This window comes from Dreissena polymorpha, chromosome 12 (assembly GCF_020536995.1).
Source record: "Dreissena polymorpha isolate Duluth1 chromosome 12, UMN_Dpol_1.0, whole genome shotgun sequence".
Taxonomy (NCBI): Eukaryota; Metazoa; Mollusca; class Bivalvia; order Myida; family Dreissenidae; genus Dreissena; species Dreissena polymorpha.
In genome coordinates this window covers 35743589-35765625 of record NC_068366.1, presented here as the reverse complement: position 1 = coordinate 35765625, position 22037 = coordinate 35743589, and the positions used below count along the sequence as shown (strand labels likewise).

General features: G+C 36.3%; 1 protein-coding gene across 1 annotated transcript; it reads right to left on the bottom strand.

Moving 5' to 3' along the window:
- Positions 1-12292: 12292 nt before the first annotated feature.
- On the bottom strand, positions 12293-18791 carry LOC127853017 (uncharacterized). Its single transcript, XM_052387134.1, has 6 exons — positions 18597-18791; positions 17496-17666; positions 15470-15649; positions 14969-15313; positions 14349-14489; positions 12293-12833 (listed from the first exon to the last, which is right to left on the bottom strand). Exons 1-6 carry the CDS (start codon positions 18616-18618, stop codon positions 12685-12687), a joined length of 1008 nt encoding a protein of 335 aa, XP_052243094.1. The 5' UTR covers positions 18619-18791; the 3' UTR covers positions 12293-12684.
- Between the last annotated feature and the right edge of the window lie 3246 nt (positions 18792-22037).

The window sequence follows — 22037 nt, the reverse complement described above, 5'->3', positions numbered from 1 at the left end:
TTACAAAGGGCACTTTGTTTCTTCTTTATTCGCATAAAATCAAGGGCAAGTGAAAGATTTAAAGGGGTCTTTTCACGTTTTGGTAAAATGACAAAATTACAAAAAGTTGTTTCAGATTCGCAATTTATTTTTTTTCGTTTTAGTTATGATATTTGTGAGGAAATAGTAATACTGAACATTAACCATGCTCTAAAATATCCATTATATGCATCTTTTGACAATTTATAAACCTGAAAGATATAAAGCGTTGCAACGCGAAAAGATTGAATAATTTGGAGAGTTCTGTTGTTGTCGTTATATTTTGTAAAACTACGAGGATTGTTTATATAAAGCATAAAATACTTTCGATATTGCGTGAGCGAGGATGGCCGAGTGGTCTAAATGGTTTATACCTTTACTCCAGGGGTCAGTGGTTCGAACCCAGTTGTGGGTTACTTTTTAGCTCACCTGAGAACAACGTGCTCATGGTGATCTTTTGTGATAGCCTTATGTCTGTCGTCCGTCGTCCGTCGTGCGTGCGTCGTTCGTCGTCAACATTTTGCCTTGTGAACACTCTAGAGGCCACATTTCTTGTCCGATCTTCATGAAACTTGGTCAGAACATTTGTCCCAATGATACCTCGACTGAGTTCGAAACTGGGTCATGCTGGGTCAAAAACTAGGTCACTAGGTCAAAAAAATAAAACCTTGTGAACACTGTAGAAGTCACATTTGATGCCCAATCTTCATGTAACTTTGTCAAAATGTTTGTCATAATGATATGTTGGTTGAGTTCAAAAACGGTTCCGGTTTGTTTAAAAAACATGGCTGCCAGGGGGCGGGGCAGTATTCCTTATAAGGCTATAGAGAAACCTTGTGAACACTCTAGAAGTCACAATTTTTGCCCAATCATCATGAAACTTGGTCAAAACGTTAGTTTTATTGATACCTCGGACGAGTTCGAAAATGGTCCAGATTGGTGAAAAAACATGGCCGCCAGGGGGCGGGGCAGTTTTCTCTATATGTATATAGTGAAAACATATGAACACTCTAGAAGACACATTTTTGGTCCAATCTTCATGAACTTTGGTCAGAACTTTTGTTTCCTGGATACGACGGTTGAGTTTGAAAATGGTTCGGATCGGTAAAAACACATGGCCGCCAGGGGGCGGGGCAGTTTTGCTTATTTGGCTATAGTTGAACCTTGTTAACACTCTAGGAGTCACATTTATAGTCCAATCTTTATGAAACTTGGTCAGAACATTTGTTCTTATGATAGCTAGGCTGAGTTTGAAAATGGTTTCGGTCTGTTGAAAAATATGGCCGCCAGGGGGAGGGGCAGCTTCGCTTATATGGCTATAGTGAAACCTTGTTAACACTCTAGAAGTAACATTTATAGTCCAATCTTCATGGAACTTGGTCCGAAGATTTGTTCTAATGATAGCTTGGCTGAGTTCGAAAATGGTTACAGTTTGCTGAAAAACATGGCCGCCAGGGTAGCGGCAGTTTTCATAATATGACTATATTAAAACCATGTTGACTCTAGTTGTAATGCGGATGTTGGTGCACAATGATAATGATGATGATGATGATGATGATGATGATGATGATGATGATGATGATGATGATGATGATGATGATTATACTGGTAATGGATTCAGAAACATTTATCACAACCCAAATATCTAATTATAATAATTGCATTACTCAAATTAATTATTGCCATTACTTCAGATTGTTACATGTATCTATATCTTTGCAGAAATTCAACATAGCGGTAAAACCAATAAAACAACAAGAAGTGTTACATGTGAATCTTATTTGACTTTTCATTCACTTATCTTAGGCTTTTCTCTATAAAACTCATTTATACCTGTGCTTGCATTTTTGCCAGGTGGTGAAAGTAACTCTCCTGGAAATTGACCCTCAATTAACTGGGCACTTTCATCAAAGACCTTTGTCTTGATGTCAGATGGAAACCATTCATAACTTAAGATAGATTGGTCATTACAACTTGAAATGTTTTACCCCTACAATTTTCAGTAAGTCAGTAGTTTGTGTGTGATTATGAAATATTTGTGATTTTATCAGGTTTTATTGTTGTTAAAATTGGAAATATCAATGCAATGTGTTAAATTGTAATAAATTGATAAAATATGTTACAATAACACAAAATAGGCAAGAAAAAATAAACATTAAAGACAAATTTCATAAAATGCAGCAAAGACAAATTAGCGCCCCGAGTCGATTGTGACGATCATATTTTCCTACAATAACCGAGGCATTCGTCTTTTTATTAGGACCAGAGTTAGTGTTCGTGTGTCGTATGAATATTTATCCTTGCCATTCTATACATAGATGGTGACGTCACTACGTTATTGTCCTTTCATTTATAGCAGTCCTAATGAATTAAGGTCATTCTCTAAACATGATTCAAGTCCAAAGAAGGAAATAATTTGATTTTTTTACAGTTTGAACATTAAGGTCATTCTCTCTTCTCTTCAAAGTATCACATTTCAATTATACAATACAATACAAACATTTTAGGCTTTATAATCCTTAGTCAGGATAAGATAAGAGACAAATGAATTTTTATAATTTACTTCAATTTCAGGTAAGACTAATAAATCATTTATTAAGTACTACATGTACTTGGGCTAATAAATTAAACTAAGACACTCAGTGACACTTAGACAATCTGACAAAATATAAAATCTATGGCCAATATATAAGTCTAAAATTCATAAAAACTATCACACAAAATACATTTCATCAATAACACACATTCATATTAAATTAGTTATCTCTATATATTATAAATATGGTACATTAAGTGTCAGATAGTGGTACATAAAGTGTCTGTACATAAACGTACTGGTACGTAAGGTGTGACATTCAACATTTTAAAAATCAGTTAACAATATATGAAATTCATTGTTTTGCAAATACGCAATCAAAGCATATTTATTAAAAATTAAAACACACTGTTCATGGCTGTATCTTTTTATTTATACATGCATCAACTATTCTGGTTATTAATACATTTTTAAAGTTATATATAAACAAGAGCACCACATAATGGGTGCCAAGCTAGGCTGCGGTGCAGTTTTGAATAAATGAAATTTATTTAAAAACATTTTTAGAGGTTAGTGACCTTGACCTTGACCCGAAAATGGGTGTGGTGTGTAGAAATCATCAAGGTGCATATACATGTGAGGTTTCAATGTTATAGGTGGAAGCACTTTGATTTTAGGGCCGATGTAAAGGTTTTAGCAAGACCCGGACGTCTGACGACTAGCTGTCTATGGCAATACCTAGGGTTTTCACTGAAAACAGCCGAGCTTAAATTGAGCGCCATATAAATTAAATGAAAAACATACAATAAAAGTCAATATTATGCCAAGAAAAATAAAGCTGTAAAAATCTTACCTGCTCGTCTTTGATGTTGCAATTAGCACATTCAGCATTTTCAGTATCTACTAAATAAATATATGAAAGTGCCAAATGTCCAAGATACCATGACGTCCTCCTCAAAATGTTTGACACATTAGGCCTACATGTAAGATCCCTTGTAATGTTCACACCGTTTATTTATCTATTTCGAAGATACAGTCTTGCAACGTGTTTAGTTCACAGGCAGCAGTATCATAAATGTGCCCCCCCCCTCCCCGGGACCCCCCCCCCCTCCCCCGAGTTTACCCCAGGGCCCAGGCTTGGCGAAATTGCCGGTCCGTCGGTCCTGACCGGCAAATTTTCATTTGGTCCGGCAGGTTTAACCAGAATGTCGGTCCTTGTGAACGGCAAAATAAATGTGCAATGAATGCAAACATATCATATTTTTTCAAAGTTGAAAATTCGAAGAGCAAACCCTTTACTACAGTCTACATCATGAAAATGAAATCGCTCATTGTGTTGATGTTTGCAATAAGTTTGTTACGTACAATTAGCAAATCCAACTGGTTACACAACACCTACTTCAAACTCTCAAAATCGGCAACTGCTTTCGCACATTTTAATCCCTTTTGTTAAAACATCGCAGTCTACACAGGGTCAGTAAAACCGCTAAGCGTGTTTTCACAACACTCACACATTCTTCGCGATATCATTCTATTAAAATTTACCACGAAACATTTAACAGAAATTTAATACACGCACGCTTTCCATGCGTTTGACGTGACGTTGTACATGTAGGGAATAATTTGCGCGCGCTTTTCTGGAGAGAAAGGATTAAAACACACTGTACATTTGCAGTTTATTTGAAGAATGTGATAACGTCGAGTAAAAATTAAATTGGGAAGAGTGTTTCGGAATACAAATTTAATTATGCGCATTTGAGAATTCAACAAAACACGGAATATGGACCAGTTTCTAGGACGCTCATACTTCGGTACGATGCGTTTTTTTCCGATTTTTCTGAGAAAAAAAGGGTTTATCTTAATGTACATAGTTGTGTTGTTGTTTTTTTTCGGTCCGGCTAAATTTTCTCCGGACCGGCACATTTTCTGAAATGCCTGTCCGGATGACCGGCAGTTTTTTCCAATTTCGCCAAGCCTGTCAGGGGTTCCAGATTGTTAAATGTTCACATATTGTGTATGGTTTGACTTTTCAACAACGAATATTGACACAAATACACAGTTTGAAAAAATAACCCTCGTATATGTATTATATATACACAAGGTATGAAACGCACTATATGCGTATTGCTGAAAGATTGTGGAACACTGGACGTGACCTTTTTCACTAAAAACACACAATTTAAATTTGACTTTCTCGCTACATGTCACTCGGTGTTTGATCTACACATGTACACCATTTTAATTTTATAACGCGTCATCTGGTTGGTTGTTCTGATTGTGTTGGCCAATGATATGGCGTTTTAGAACCGAGCATTCGATCGACAAAATATGACAGCAAAACACAGACATGTAGCGAGAAAGTCGAATTTAATTGAATATTAAAGTTATTAGCCGAACAGGAGATCGGTTAGTTGTGTTATCCCGTTGCTTTTACTGTCTTTTAACGAATCCAGTTGCATCTTGTCGGCAACTGCATGGGAATATATATGTTTTCGATGAAAAAGGTCACGTCCAGTGTTCCACAATCTTTCAGCAATAGGCATATAGTGCGTTTCATACCTTGTGTATATATAATACCTATACGAGGGTTATTTTTTCAAACAATGTATTTTTGTCAATATTCATTGTTGAAAAGTCTAACCATACACAATAGGTGTACATTTAACAATCTGGAACCCCTGGGGTAAACTCGGGGGGGGGGGGGGGGTAGGGTCCCGGGGGGGTGGGGGCAAATTTATGATACTGCTGCCTGTGGTTTAGTTAGTCTAAGTTACGTGTTTAGTGATTCTTACAAACAATAGACTGACATGAAAAGTGGCTCCTTTTGAAGCACAAACTGCATCCAAATATATATTACAGCTGGCCCGGTTTGATGGGGCCTGTTTTTGATAATAATTAATTACCATTTTTCACTTCCGTGTTTATTATGTTTACCAACGCCATGATGGAAAAATGTCCGTTTCCCACAATGCTTAGCGCGCATTCACACAGGTCAGTAAGACCGGTGTGACACAATGTATCATTGCAGGAATTTAAAATGAACCGTTAAACTAAGTTTAGATTCACATCGTACATGTATGGTATACATGCTGGCGAATTCGACTGTACAGCCGTTTTCGATTTCAGAATTAAATATCTGGCTTATTTCGCATTTTTCGACACATGTTCTTCTAAACTTTTATTTTATTTAATATTGAAAGATATATATAATAAGTTTTTTACACATCTTATATAAATTCATTTATATTTGACAAAATCGTATATACTCGCTTTAAACTAAGTTTAGATTCACATCGTACATGCATGATATACATGCTGGCGAATTCGACTGTACAGCCGTTTTCGATTTCAGAATTAAATATCTGGCTTATTTCGCATTTTTCGACACATGTTCTTCTAAACTTTTGTTTTATTTTATATTGAAAGATATATTTAATAAGTTTTTTACACATCTTATATAAATTCATTTATATTTGACAAAATCGTATATACTCGTTTTAATGAGCGTCTAACTGTGATGGAAAAACATAAATAAATAACACTTTCGACTTCGTATTTTAAACTTAAACAATGGTTCGGCCTAGTTGGCCTTCGCCTGGTTGGTTTTTATGAAAGTCTTTTACGGAAACGTCCAAACTACAATTGTTTGCTACATTTGTAAAAAAAAGAAAAGAATATAACAATTTTGGACACAACACTACGCCCTACGTTGTACGTGTTTGAAATGCAAACAGTATATAGATATACTAATATAGCTACCGGTATGTAATATTGGTTTGTTTTATGCATGATAACTGCTTCGATGATCTATGTAAAGGTAGACGATTTAATTTGCAGGAGCGCTCGGTAATACCGCACAGTTGGTGCTATGTCTTCAATATTATTCACAGCTATGTTTAATATTGTTCATGTCTATGGCGTCCACTTGGTGATCGTTATGCGTTATAACTAGGGGCCGTTGGGTGCCATTAGAATGAAGAGCCACTGCGTTTGTAAAAGATCGCCGTCTGAATCATTTGTCGCGTTTGGGCGCCGTCTTCGTGCGTCCTCATGACGATCCCACGCCGTACTTGGCAATCATACCTCGTCCTCGATCACACGCCAGCCCGGTAAGACGAGAGTATTAGTATAGCAATTTTCTTGATTAAGTTTCGCGTTGCGTACTGCTAACCTTTAAGGCCACGCAAGACTGCCAATCGTAACTCCTATATCTTAATCAAGTATTTCAGCCGCTAGACGTTTTATGCATATGAGTTATTTTTGTTATGATGGAGAATGCTTAAAAGGGACCTGTCCACAGATTGGCGAAATGGAATTTTCCTCAACACCCCCTTCCCCATTTATTGATTCAAAAATTATTGCTATGTTAACATAAATGATATAGAAAGTATGGAGTTTAAAACTGAGATTAACGATTTTAGTTACGTGTATAATATCATATAAAACTTAAACTTAATTCAAACGTCGGAATCCTATTTTTTTGCACGCTGATTTCAATGTATGCTTCTGTTTCTTGTCTCGCCCACAGTCTGTTTACGCAGACCGCGTTTTAATTAAATATACTCCGGCCTTTTAGAAGTGCAAATTAAAAGACCACGTGTTAATAACGTGCTAATAAATACGATGCGGTTTTATGTAAACCTTGCGCTATTTAGAGACGCGAATCAAGTTTCTTATTTCCTATCCCAAAATATCGTTGTTTTTCTTCTACTGTTTAACATATGGCCTTGTCGATATGCATACAAAGATTGTCTTACATAAAAAAACGTTTGTACCAAATCATGCACGTGCCATTTAAGAGTCTTCTCATCCTATATTAAAGAACAAACATGGAATAATGTAAGTTTCCTTTGCGCTTCATGACCCGTCTATTTATCTGGTCTGGCACACAAACCTCTAGACAGGCCGGTATGTATGTTATTATGCGCGAAATGTAAACGAATCCTTGATCATCCGCGCACATGCTGGATAATTAAGCCCAAGAGAAGGCCAGCAAGTCTCGTCCTTGAAAACGATCTGCCGAAACTGGGCCAGGCATGTAAAGATAACGCCTGAAAACTTTTAAATTGAATGGCCCGACGTTATATATTTATGCCCCCCTTCGAAGAAGAGGGGGGTATATTGTTTTGCACATGTCGGTCGGTCCGTCGGTCCGTCCGTCGGTCGGTCCGTCCACCAGATGGTTTCCGGATGATAACTCAAGAACGCTTAGGCCTAGGATCATGAAACTTCATAGGTACATTGATCATGACTGGCAGATGACCCCTATTGATTTTCAGGCCACTAGGTCAAGGTCACAGTGATTCAAAATAGTAAAATGGTTTCCGGATGATAACTCAAGAATGCTTAGGCCTAGGATCATGAAACTTCATAGGTACATTGATCATGACTGGCAGATGACCACTATCGATTTTCAGGTCACTAGGTCAAAGGTTAAGGTCACATTGACTCGAAACAGTAAAATGGTTTCCGGATGATAACTCACGGTTGCTTACGCCTAGGATCATGAAACTTCATAGGTACATTGATCATGGCTGGCAGATGACCCCTATTGACTTTCAGGTCACTAGGTCAAAGGTCAAGGTCACAGTGACTCGAAACAGTAAAATGGTTTCCGGATGATAACTCAGGAATGCTTACGCCTTGGATCATGAAACTTCATAGGAGCATTGATCATTACTGGCAGATGACCCCTATTGATTTTCAGGTCACTAGAAAAAAGGTCAAGGTCACAGTGACTCGAAATAGTAAAATGGTTTCCAGATGATAACTCAAGAATACTTACGCCTAGGATCATAAAACTTCATAGGTACATTGATCATGACTGGCAGATGACCCCTATCAATTTTCAGGTGACTAGGTCAAAGGTCAAGGTCACAGTGAATTGAAACAGTAAAATGGTTTCCTGATGATAACTCAAGAACTTTTAGGCCTAGGATCATGAAACTTCATAGGTACATTGATCATGACTGGCAGATGACCCCTATTGATTTTCAGGTCACTAGGTCAAAGGTCAATGTCACAGTGACAAAAAACGTATTCACACAATGGCTGCCACTACAACTGACAGCCCATATGGGGGGCATGTATGTTTTACAAACAGCCCTTGTTCGGAATTGTATCAAGTCAATTTATTTTTGTTTAAATAGATGCATTGTTCGTAAATGGGGAATACTTTCAAAGCATCAGGTCAGATCTGTGTCATGGAAAATATGATGATACCATAATGGTGTGCTGAATTGCATGTCGACGTAGTTTTAATTGATATCACATATACAGCAAGTTAATTTGTACATTGTTTTTTTTTTTAGAGCAACGGCCATACCCTCGTGTAACTGCCTAATATGGGCCATAAACTTTGTCTAAAACTCTTGGATAATAGAAACGTATTGAAGTTTGGTCTAGATTTCATGTGTAGCGTAATTGAATGTCAAACGTATTTAATCTTAGTTATATAAACAAGACAAGTCTCTGAATGATTTATAACTATTTCTTTTATTTTTCTATTAAAATACTTTCTAACACCAATTCTAAAATTATATTCATAAGTCTCAGTGTTTCTTTCAAATCTAACCGCAGAACGTCCTTTCTACATAAAACATCTCGTTTTATACTGAAATACACATCAAAATAAAATAACACTATTCCTTATAACATAGTTGATTGGTCAAAGCGTTCTACTGACTACTCGTTGATTTCTAATTGTTTTGGTCAAAGAGTTCCCTTTCTACTTGTTACTTGCCGATTGGCTGACCGCTAAAGTACTGTTTCAAAATGACACTCCCCGGGAATGTAGTAACCAAATTATTCATGTGTTTACCCATTTATCGAATAATCCTTTCAGACATCTGATTTGACTACTTGTGGTGATAATAAGTTATTATTGTAATCGTCTTCATCGTATAGTTCAATGGATGTGAGAGATAATTTAATAACATTTTGATTCCCGCTGCAGTACTTTGTATGTCTGGTGATAATAAGGTATTTTGTAAATACATTTTTAACATTCTCTTATATTATTAAAACATCTATTTAATTTCTGAAATGCATGCATGATTTTGTCATATTATTAAAACATCTCTTGATAATTTCTGAAATACAATTATGATAATTAAATTTACTTATCAATTCCTATCACAGTATTAATATTATCTGTAATTAAATTTCTATCATATTGTTATATAGTATAACATAATATTTATGTTATATGAATAAACAATATGCATATGCTGTTACGTTACACATGGACAATGATTTTTTTATTTTATTCTAAACAGTGAACACGGTTGATGATGATTCATCCTTTTATAAGCAAGGGCAATAACAGTTGTGGTCCGAAGTGTGCATGTTTGGTTTGTTCTAAGATCCTTATGTCATATAAAAAGCTGTACAGTTATTTTTAAAATATGTCTTACCTTGCATAAAATCATTTTAATTTTCTGTTTAACACCTGTTTATAAACGTAATCTTCGTTTCACATGTTGCCCTAACACAATTCTGTACTGAAAAGAACTCTGCACGATCAAACTACTGTAACATAATTTAAAGCATAAGTCAATTTATATTCCAACGCAACACTCTTACGCTTATACATTTACTTACTCATGTTTGATACGTTAGTGCATGTATAAGATCGTTAAAACACGTTATTTACACAGTTACTCGATTCTTCGCGCGTCTGTTGGGTCGTGTGTTGTTATATATGTGTTTATTGGTATTTTTGTCATATCATTGCGTGTTTCGCACCTATTCGCACTTGCAGCATATGCGAAATCAATCTAAGTTGGTTTTTAGTGTACATAGTAGCGTATGCGAAATCAATCTAAGCTGGTTTTTCGTGTACTTAGTAGCGTATGCGAAATCAATCTAAGCTGGTTTTTCGTGTACTTAGCAGCGAAAGCGAAATCAGTCTAAGCTGGTTTTTAGTGTGCTTAGCAGCGAAAGCGAAATCAATCTAAGCTGGTTTTTAGTGTACTTAGCAGCAAAAGCGAAATCAATCTAAGCTGTTTTCCAGTGTACATAGTGAAGCATAGCCTTTGAGAATGGCCACCAACGCCCGCGCAGAGATTTGACTGGTTTCAAGCTACCAACATCCGCGCAGAGATTTGACTGGTTTCAAGCTACCAACGACCGCGCAGAGATTTGACTGGTTTCAAGCTACCAACGTCCGCGCAGAGATTTGACTGGTTTCAAGCTACCAACGTCCGCGCAGAGATTTGACTGGTTTCAAGCTACCAACGACCGCGCAGAGATTTGACTGGTTTCAAGCTACCAACGTCCGCGCAGAGATTTGACAGGTTTCAAGCTACCAACGTCCGCGGAGAGATTTGACTGGTTTCAAGCTACCAACCTCCGCGCAGAGATTTGACTGGTTTACAGCTAAGCTCTTGTCATATCCCTTATGCCAATACAAACGACATAATGATGATCGATTCAAATACTTGTATAATGTATGGTTTAAACTAGATATTTCAGTTTGATGTTGCTTTATTCTTCTATTTCAATGATATACACTTGTTTACATGAGATAAAATGTACATAAGTGCACACTTTTAAATTAAATTAATAACAAAAATGCAAATTGATAATTTTTACAGATCCGGTAAGATTTGAAGTGGTCACCATTGGGAAAGTAACCTCTTCGGGCAGTTATAATGGTCGCAAAATAACTGAATTCGTGTTGGTAACAAGCAACGACATACATACAGTCTTCATGAAAAAACAACAACATGACAACAAATGCAAATACGTGTTTAGTACCGTTTGTATAACTTATATCAACATAATGTACGAAAGACAGCCATGTATAACGAAATGTATACAAATTCATAGACGATTTATATGTACAAAAAAGTTGAAGAAGCATAAGGCAATTTAAGCAAACCTTACGAAAAAAACAAACTCGAGTGAACTTAAATTACCACGAACAATCTGTTCATATAATATTGAGCCGTGCTCTGTAGAAAGAGGGTTTTAATGCATGTGCGTGAAGTGTCGTCCCAGATAATTCTTTGCAGTCCGCACAGGCTAATCAGGGACGACACTATCAGCTTTTATTGTATTTTCGTTAAAATATAAGCAAAAATCTAGTTTAGGCGAAAAGTATCGTCCCTGTTTAGCCTGTGCGTACTGTACAGGCTAATCTGGGACGACACTTGACGCACATGCATTAAACCCCCTTTTCACAGAGCACGGCCTATATACATGTTCACAAAACACACCGGTTAAAAAAATGTGAAAAAAATGTATTCATGGAGATAGAACACTGTCACTGAATAAGGCATTAAAATTATAATCTATAACTTAATAAACAATAAACTGAATCGTGTTCTTGCAATGTAATCAAGAAATCTTACGTTGCATCAGTGAATTGAGTATTTTGCTAAATACTATTTGTAATATATACTCACGCAACACACAGATACATACCGTAGATCATATACGAATGCTTAGAAATAAAACATGCAAACCTTGTCAAATGACCAGGAACAAAGTTTCCAAAGCATAATGCCGATAATTTAATCACCATAGTCTTTAACCCATTTATGCCTAGTGGACTCTCCCATCCTTCTAACCCTGGATCAATTTATTTCCAAAATTAGGGATGTCTAGTATATTTATTTCTATATTTAGAATATTTCTTACAGAAATTCCTTTAAGCAAACAGCGTAGACCCAGATGAGACGCCGCATTATGCGGCGTCTCATCTGGGTCTACGCTGTTTGCAAAGGCCTTTTTTTCTAGACGCTAGGCATAAATGGTTTAATGATTACTATTTAGACACCCACACTAATCTCAATTTGGAAATAACACACTTCCATCCCCAAGACGGATCACATAACACCTGTGATCGTGCATTTTTAGAGGTAAACTGTTTTTGCACAATCGTTTATTGTTATTGGACCATTTATATTTGTCCCAGGCAAACAGTTTTCTTCAAAGATCCTCCACATAATATTGATTATCGTGCCATTTTCTTGAAGTTGTGTGCATAGCAACATTGCATTAACAAATCTTACAATAAATTCATTATTGCCATCATTGCATAGGACTTCAAATAATACTGATTTAAAAAAATGTAGACACATATGTTCACCAAGTACAGACATGATTAACTGGTATCAACATCATCAAGTCGTCGTCGCTTGTCCTTTTTTGTTTTTTCTGTCGTTCTTCTTCTTTCTTTTCTCGCCCTTTCCCTCTCCCTGGGGTTTAGGATGCCTTTTCTTCTGTCGCCTTTGGCATTTTTTGTCACATTCTTCAACGTTGCCGCCTGTCCCTAAAATACTAAACATTTTAAAGAAGTGCCCTTAAGATTGTGTTATGGAAATCCAAAGAATTGAATTGCTTAAGATATAACTCATCTTAGTGTGGTCATTACAATACGGGATCCGCGTCATGCAAAAATGGGTCTTATACCATATGCGTAGCTCCAGACCAGCCTGCGCATCCATACAGTCTGGTCTTGAACTACCCTCTCCGCTAAAGAAACCGCGAACCATTTGGGTGGCTTAATAGTGGACAGGGTAGCACCTTACCAAACTGCAAATATGGTATAAAACCCATTTTCGCATGACACGCGGTGATTTTGTTTGACGCGTTACAATTATATTTAGGACGCAGGACTAGCTGTAACAACTGACTTGCTTAATAGTTCGTGATAAATATAACATTGATATAATACTGTGTTTTTTTTCACAATTAAGGTAGCGCAGCGTGTAATGGGCACCTTTTCAAATATAATCTAATGTATTATTATCTTAATGAGCATCATTTCACTGAACTTCATGCACATTTTAGGTAGGCTTGCATTGCTTTTAAAAAAATATACATATTTTTTCAAAACCACCCCACGCTCGGCTTTTGTCCAGTATATTTGCACCCCTGGGGTATATGAAAGTTTCATAATTCATCCAGATTTCCAAATATTGGCATGCAGTTGGTGTGTACAGATGCAGTAAAGGTGTTTAAAGTTTAAACAAGATGAAATAAGTATTATTTTGCAGACATTTATTTTTTATAACTTGTTATCTATGGAAGAGCGCCATGAAATGTATATGGTTTCAGCCAAGTAGAAATTGGGTTGGTTAAAAACAACGTGTCATAAAATTCAAAATAGTATCATTTAAGTAATATTTAGAACTTAGTTTGTATAGATACACTATACACAGCAAAAATACCAAAAAATAGACAGATTTACCGTTTACTTTTTGAAATAAAAATAAAAATGAAAAATGCATGATTCGTATTTTCAGCAGTAAATCTTTCAATTTAGCCATAACGTTTTTTTTTAATTTAAAAAATTGAAAAATGTGTATAAAAATTGCAACATATTTAACAATAAACATGGCTTATATGCTATATTAAATCAAATAACGTTAGAAAAGAAATAAAACGCGTCGCAAAAAGTATGCGTTGTCGGCAGGTATGATATTTAAAATCAAATAACGTTAGAAAAGAAATAAAACGCGCCGCAAAAAGTATGCGTTGTCGGCAGGATTCGAATCTGCGCGGGAAGATCCCAAAGGATTTCTAGTCTATCGCCTTAACCACTCGGCCACGCAACTTCACAATAGTCCTTACTCTAATGTTTCGTCCTCGATTAGCCTGTGCAGTCCGTACAGGCTAATCAGGGAAGACACTGTTCGCTTAATCTGGATTATCTGGATTATCTGGATTCACTAAGAATTCATTTAAACAAAAAAATACCATACACGCGGAAAGTGACACTGTTCGCACATGCACTGAACCCCGTTTTCCGACAGCGATGCTTAAATAATTTTATTCGCTCTACCTGGTGTTTTAGGCGTCGTCTCTGGACCGGAAGTTTGGTCCACGACCTGCGGCGCCGTATTCGAAGCCTTCACGTCGAGTTTCAAGCTACCCTTGATCGTGATTTCATTGCAGACGTTTTCTGTTATTTCCGTGGCGGAGACTGCAATTGAAATATCGTTTGATATTTGTCCGCTCTCTTCTTTTACATATACAACGCGTACGAAGTACTATGATTTCAACGTTCACCCATTTATGCCTAGTGAACTCTCCCATCCTTCTAAATTGGATCATTTTTTTCCCAAAATTAGGGATGTCTAGTATATATATATTTCTATATTTAGAATATTTCTTACAGAAATTCCTTTAAGCAAACAGCGCAGACCCTGATGAGACGCGGCATCTCATCTGGGTCTACGCTGTTTGCCAAGGCATTTTTTCTAGACGCTAGGCATAAATGGGTTAATCCTGGAACTGGCCGACAAACTTTATCGTAACAATACTATACATGCGTAGTCACCACATAATGCACGATATTGTTTGTTAACGCATTGGAATATACGTAATAGTCATTATTTGCATGAAAAACATGTACGTTTGTGCACGATTTGATATCGTTGATTTTGAATATATGATACTTACATTTGAAGCATAGGGCAAAGCCTTTTCCACTTTGGGTGAAACTACTGACGTGAAAGGTGAAGGTCACTTTGGTATCGTTGAAGTCCGAAACCACCTGCACCACTCCGCTTTTCAGATGCGACAAATCCCTGGTGGATTTTGACGTCACGTTAAAAAAGTCGTCCTCGCCAAGGTCTACGTCATAAAGAGCGGAAACGTAAAGCCTCTTTCCAACATGTACGACAAGCGTCAAGTTGTGCGTTCGTTCTCCTTCACGGTCACCATAGTTCCATGGGAATTCCGAATGGCTCCGAATTATACCAGAATCCCTGCTCAAAATACCACCGTCGCTGATGTTGAGGATTTCTGTAAAGGTTTGTAATTTTTAAATGTTTTACTAGTTCCACACTACTGTTACGCTGTTAATTAGTGTTTACACGTGCATTTGCAAGAATCGCAAGTCTAATCATTATGCACTTTTTAGGATAACAGCTGCGTACTAGCGTTGTTTACAATACTCACTTGTTGCATTATGGAAGCACCGGTAGCTCTTGATATTCAGGAACTCGAGGTTCCGATTGTAGCATGAGTCGCCGGAGCGCACAATTCGCTCTGCGGGGTAAACGGGCGACAGTAGGCACGTCCGGTTCCAGTGGCAATCCATGACGTCGATGAGCAGCGACGCGGACTCTCCCTTGCATACTACATTAAAAACAATTAAAATATGTCGTCAATCAATAAAAAATACACGGAAAGTAACTACAATATAACTATTCAAATATACAAATAGTTATCAATCAGGAACACTGTCAGTTTGTTATTAATTAACCGTCTGACTTAAATTTTCTATCAAAAAGTATAGTTATTAGATGTTCAATTTACAAAGCGAAATACGATTTTTAAAGACCCGCGTCATGCGAAAATAGGTTTTATGTCACATGCGGCCATAGTGTCCATTAAGGTGAAAAGCTGTGTTAGACAGCTTCGCCGAACAATACAAAATCCGAGCGAAAATAGAAAACGTGAAACCTACAAAATTGTATCCCATTTACAATAAAAGTTTTTTTTTGAAGTACAGCGGAAAAAAATCCCAATTCTGCATGTGCTTACCGGTATATGGAAATTAAAGGAATGCAGGATTGCGTTTTGCAACGGTGGAAACTGCGGATTCAGCGTGAAATTAATTAATCCAATAACAGGATACAACAGTTTTACAGGCAACTATCGAAATCAATACAGTTTGAGTGTACTCATTAATATTTGTCATATCGTCAGCACCGGGGCGTTTACACTTAAAGGTTATGTTCTCATATTAAGTAAGTACTGCCGTACTGCATTCTGTGCACTTGTATATTTTATATCATATTATAAGTGTTGTTTTCCAATCATGATATTTGTTTTACCAAAATTTGTTTTTCAAAATTGATCTTTTAATTACAATAAAGAGTTAAGATTTAAATGAGCCGAAGTTCCAGCAGTGGGATCTTGGGCTCTCATTCCATGAATTACATACCATGCGCCAAAGTATTACGGGCAGTTATTTAAAAGCTTTTCTCTTAACTTAAGCGAACTCGAATTTAATTTGTTATCGATATTTTAAGAATTATACCACTGATTTGAACAATATATTTAATGATCGGGATGCTTACCGATGCTATTGAAGATCGAATGAGTCGCGTTCAGAGAAAACTGGGCTTAATGCATAAGCGTAAAGTGTCGTCCCAGATTAGCCTGTGAAGTTCGCACAGGCTAATCAGGGACGACCCTTTCCGCTTTTAAGGTATTTTTCGTTTAAAGGAAGTCTCTTCTACACGAAAATCCATTTAAGCCGGAAATTGTCGTCCCTGATCAGCCTGTGCGGACTACACAGGCTAATCTGGGACGACACTTTGCGCACATGCTTTATGCCCAGTGTTCTCAGAACGCGACTCGAATAATAAAGGATTTTTCGGAAAACCATGAAAAGAGGTCTATTGAAGAAAGCACGTATAAATAATTGAAATATGAATAGATAATTCGCGTTTGGTCGTTTTGGACATTTTACCGACCAAAATAAAAATAAAGTACGATTGAAAATCGTTAAAATAATAATGCGCTCAAATACATTTTTTTTCCAAAGTATCGTCGAGAGAGAGGTACTGATTAAGTGCTTCGAGTAAATACATAACGTTCGTTCCAGGCAGTCATTAGAGTACACAACTGTACTCCATTTGCAGCTATCTTTTTCGACAAAAAACATATTTAAATGCATTTCTTACAAAGTAAAAAGTTCCCTGATATGTTTCGGAAAGATGCCCTTTTAAAATACATCGAATAACTTTCGGAGTATTCGGGCTTTAAGCTAAGATTTAGTTAAAAAAAACACTGGGCACAGAAAGAAGTTGTTCCAAGTAGCATGCGTGCCTAAATACGATGAAATTACGGTATTTCATACGAAGACATTGTGTTCTGCATTTCATAAAAAAACCTGCTGGTTTACTTGTCTCATAGTACGAAGTTTCCCAGGAAGCACGTTCACTCAAATACGATGAAGGTATTTCATGCTTACCTCTGGCATCACACGTGCCGAAACCAGCCTCATATTGAATGTCGGTGATCACGTCGCCGTCACCGCAGTCCATAAAGAGCGCCGGCGACGATGTATTGACTTCGATACAAGAGTCGTACATTGTGACCTCGACAGCTGACGAGTCATTTACCAACAAGAACGCCATTACAGCTGGGGAGAAAATATCCTTAGAGGTTAGTGAAGTATTGACGTTAGAAGTGCACGTATTCAAAAATATAAATAAACTAAACGCGCTTAATTATTTATTTTTTCTATTTAGATTGATGATCTTTATTCAATTTTTGAATTATATTAAATGTTACGCAATAAAGAAAATGACTACCGGTTTACATAAGATTAAACCCTCGCTATGTGAAAACGGGAATTAAATAAAAGTGTCGTCCCAGATTAGCCTTTAGACATATTAGACAGGCCAATCAGGAACGAAACTTTCCGCTTTATGGTATTTTTCTTTGTAATGAAGTGTTTTTATAGTAAAAATACTGTTTAGGCGGAAAGTTTCGTCCCTGATTAGCTTTCCTGCCTGCACCGGCAAATCTGGGACGAGGCGTAACGCGCATGCATTAAGCCCCGTTTTCCCAGTGCGCGGCTAGTTTAACAAATCAATCACTGAACTTAACCAAAACTGCATCCGACGATTTGCTTGTGCAGTATGGCCTGTGATATATTCTTCATTCTTGTTAACAACAACGTTTGAAATATTTGTTAATATGCGTAGACATAATTATAATTTTAAGTATACCAGTACTTAAATAGACTTGTTGTTACACATAATCATTATTGTACGCGATCATAGTAATATAATTAGTAAAATTATACACAGATATTATAACACTTGTGTATAGACATATGTATTACTGTATAAATTTTGTGTTGTATAACGTTATGAATCCATGATAATAATAATTATACGAATTCATAATTATACTTGTATTAAGGCATAATTATGATTGTACGCGGACATTATTAAAATTGTATAACTAGATAATAATTGCTGCGGATGTAATAATAATTATTCCAAGACGTACGTATAATTATAGGTATTTATAATAAATATTGTAAACATACATGTGAACTTACCGAAAAGTGAAATCCAAACCATAGTGGTTTTATGTGGAATGAAGAGAACGTTTAGACAAGTCTGTTAGAAAATGCGTGGATACAGGAGGAAAAACCCTATCTAACTAGGATGGCCAACAACAGATGCCCAGGTTTAAATCTATGTTATTTACAGTTGGTTAGCAATACAAACGTTCTTTTATAAAGTTACTTCTATACTCGTCTGTTCGGACAATTATATTTAGATTAATGAAAATTCGCTTACTATAGTTACTTTTATACTCGTCTTTTCGGACAATTATATTTAGATTAATGAAAATTCGCTTACAAAGTTTGGAAGAAATGGGTGTTTTTTAAGAGTGAGAGGAAACCGGTGTTTTGGTTGGTTGTTTCGCTATATTAAACTATACCAGGATGAAGTTAGCTGTTTTGGGGTTGGATAAATTACGCGCAGCCTTGTTTTATGGCCAGTGAAATATATTGGTATGATAGGAGTTTAAGTAGAAAGGCGGAAAGAAGTTTGCAATGACAGTAAAAATAGAATCTTTAAATCACATGTGCTAAACAGCTGGTTATAAATACCCGTTTAGTTTACGCAATCTCGTGTGAAAGTGCGGAAAAAAAATACCGACACAGGCTATGGATATAGAACAGGCTATGGATATAGAATTGGGGATTTTGAGTATTTCACATATAACATGGCCATTAAAATGATTGAATGGTTTGATGAATAATTATAATAATGTGCTTAATGCACGAGTATGATTTAACCTCGATTGTAGGGGACTTATTTGTGGTGTGAAAAATAAATATTAAAATTAGCAAAGGATTCATTAACAAAAGATGTGTTAAGTATTTGAAACATTACCTAGATCTTGAAACAGAAATAAAATCTATTGATGAGCAGACGATTAAAAGATAAGGACGACTTTATGATAATGATTCATTCTTTCTGTTTTATTTACAAAACTCGCACGACCGATATTTAAATACAACTTGAAACGATTACCGGTATAATAACACATCATTTATGGTGACAAAAGACAAAACTCCCAAAACTTTCGATTTTCACAAATAACTTTTAAGGCTTTTGCCTAAAAAGATTACAATTATCGATCAAAATCACGCGTTTCACTTAAATAAAATTCATATTAATTTGCATTAGTTAAGGTTGTTTGTTTCATTCGAATCTTTCTAAATTCTTAATTTTTTGGTGAAAAGAAAATCCGTATATTGTATTTTCGGAAGGGTTGTGGAACAAACTCCATGATCACATAATTAAATCGCGGTATAACCTCATTAACTTTGAAATACACACTCACTGCTATAATAAGAAATAATATAGAAACGGAACAAAAATATGACAAGAATTTTATTTTAATCCGATGGTAAAATACAGAGAAATATGGTGTCTTTTTCAGTTGAACATGTGCGTAAAAAAACTTTTAAAAATACGACCCAAGCAAAGACACACTAATTTATACAGATTTTGAGGGGAAAAGAATGCATTAAAGCTATTTTATTTAAAACACAAAATGAGAAAATTAATTTAAATCCGCCTTTCTATTTTTAACCGTTCTTACATTTAGCTACCTGTTAACGGGAGGCGGACAACTACAACGGGCGAGGCATGGTCAGGGGTGATAACCCCAAAAAGGGTTAGGGTAAGGGTTAGGGTTAGTGGTCGGGTTAGGGTTAGGGTTGGGTTTAGGCTAACCCAAACCCTAACCCGACCCCTAACACTAACCCTTACCCTAACCCTAACCCTCTAACCCCCCCTTGCGCAATACCATACCATGCCTCGCCCGTTGTCGTTTTCCGCCTCCCCCTGTTAACAAGTAGAAACACGTATTGATAGCTTTTCACTCAAAAACACAGTGCATGAAGATATTCAATCGTGCTACATCGGCTATCTCCGGACTCATCCGTAAGATAGGCAGATTTAAGCAATAAATCGTCTGCTGACCCAGAGTGTGAAGATTGTAAGATAATCCTGCGATTTGCACATACTGCTAAATACTAAATAGAGCGCCACATTCACGGCCGTTAATCACGCGCGCCACCTCTTTTTGAGACGCATTAAAAATAAGCCAATGTAACATCCGAGGTGGCGCTCAGGCCCAGATCTTTTGAAATTTCGTGGATAATTTTACAGGCAGATTAGGTTTAAAATGTTGTTTTTTTCAGCAAATTACGAATTTTTGTTTTAAAATAGGGAAATGTAGTGCAATTCAGCGAAGATTAATTCATCAAAAAAATGTACAGAAACATATATTTTCAACTCATTTAAACACGTGAGAACCTTTATAAGTTGTGACATGGTGGAGTTTTAAAAATCATTTCGATGAGTTTTTCCCGTGTGACAAGAACATTTCCACCCTATTAAATCGCTAACTGCATCAAACGATTGCGTACAACATACATTAGATGCTGCATTAACATAAATATTGGCTTCTTGCCGACATAGTAGATAATTTTGCATTTTTTCCAAAAGAGATGGAGCCAATGCTTAGGAGATGGCGCTACTGATAGGAGGTGGCGCCAATGCAGGATGTGTCAATTAACAGTCGTATTGCAATGACATTATCGCATGACGTACATTTGATAAATAATGTTACTGTTATATTTATTTTATTTCTCAACGTACATACGAAGGCCCAATCTTTACACAACACAAACACAAATAAATCAAAGCACTGAAGGCACTAAAGTTGTTCGCTAAATTGCATAATCTTAGACGCAACTCAGTTTTCAAAATTATGTTAAAGCTTTTTGTATCGCAAGTTTGAAATTAACACAACCGGTTCAAATTTATAAAGAGTGTGTCTTAAAGCACAGGTCGAGACGTGGATGCACTGTTTATCCTCATATTTATGTTATAGAGATAACTTAGACAAAATAACAGCAATATGTCTCTTTTTTTCGCAATTGGTTGTTGCACTGGCAACCATCTTTAGAATTTTGGTTGCCTTGCTAAAGAATAACAAGCCTAGACTCATATGCATGTTGTGTTATGTGTAACTAATACTTAATTTATTTTCTTTAAATTATTGAGCAACAATTGTGCCGACATGACAGGCTTTTAATGCATCGTGTCTTGTGTCGAGCCTAATTGATCCACTGTCGCCAATTTGTATTCTATGTTTTATAAGATTGAGTTGTTTCAAGCTTTGAAAAAGCTAGCTGCCCTGGTTTTTAGCCCAACTGTAACCAACTTTTGAAACTGAGTTTACTGGGCTTAAATCTACTGATCCCAGGCTAACAGGCAACCACGTAACCTGTAAGTTATTCATGATGTGAGATCTGACAGTGTATTGAACTCATTCCATTTGCAAGTCTGAAGACATTAAAGGGACCTTTTCACGTTTTTGTAAATTTACAAAATTAAACGATTTAATAATTTTGGAGAGTTCTGTTGTTGTCGTTATTTTTTTCATACTACGAGGATTGCTTATATAAAGT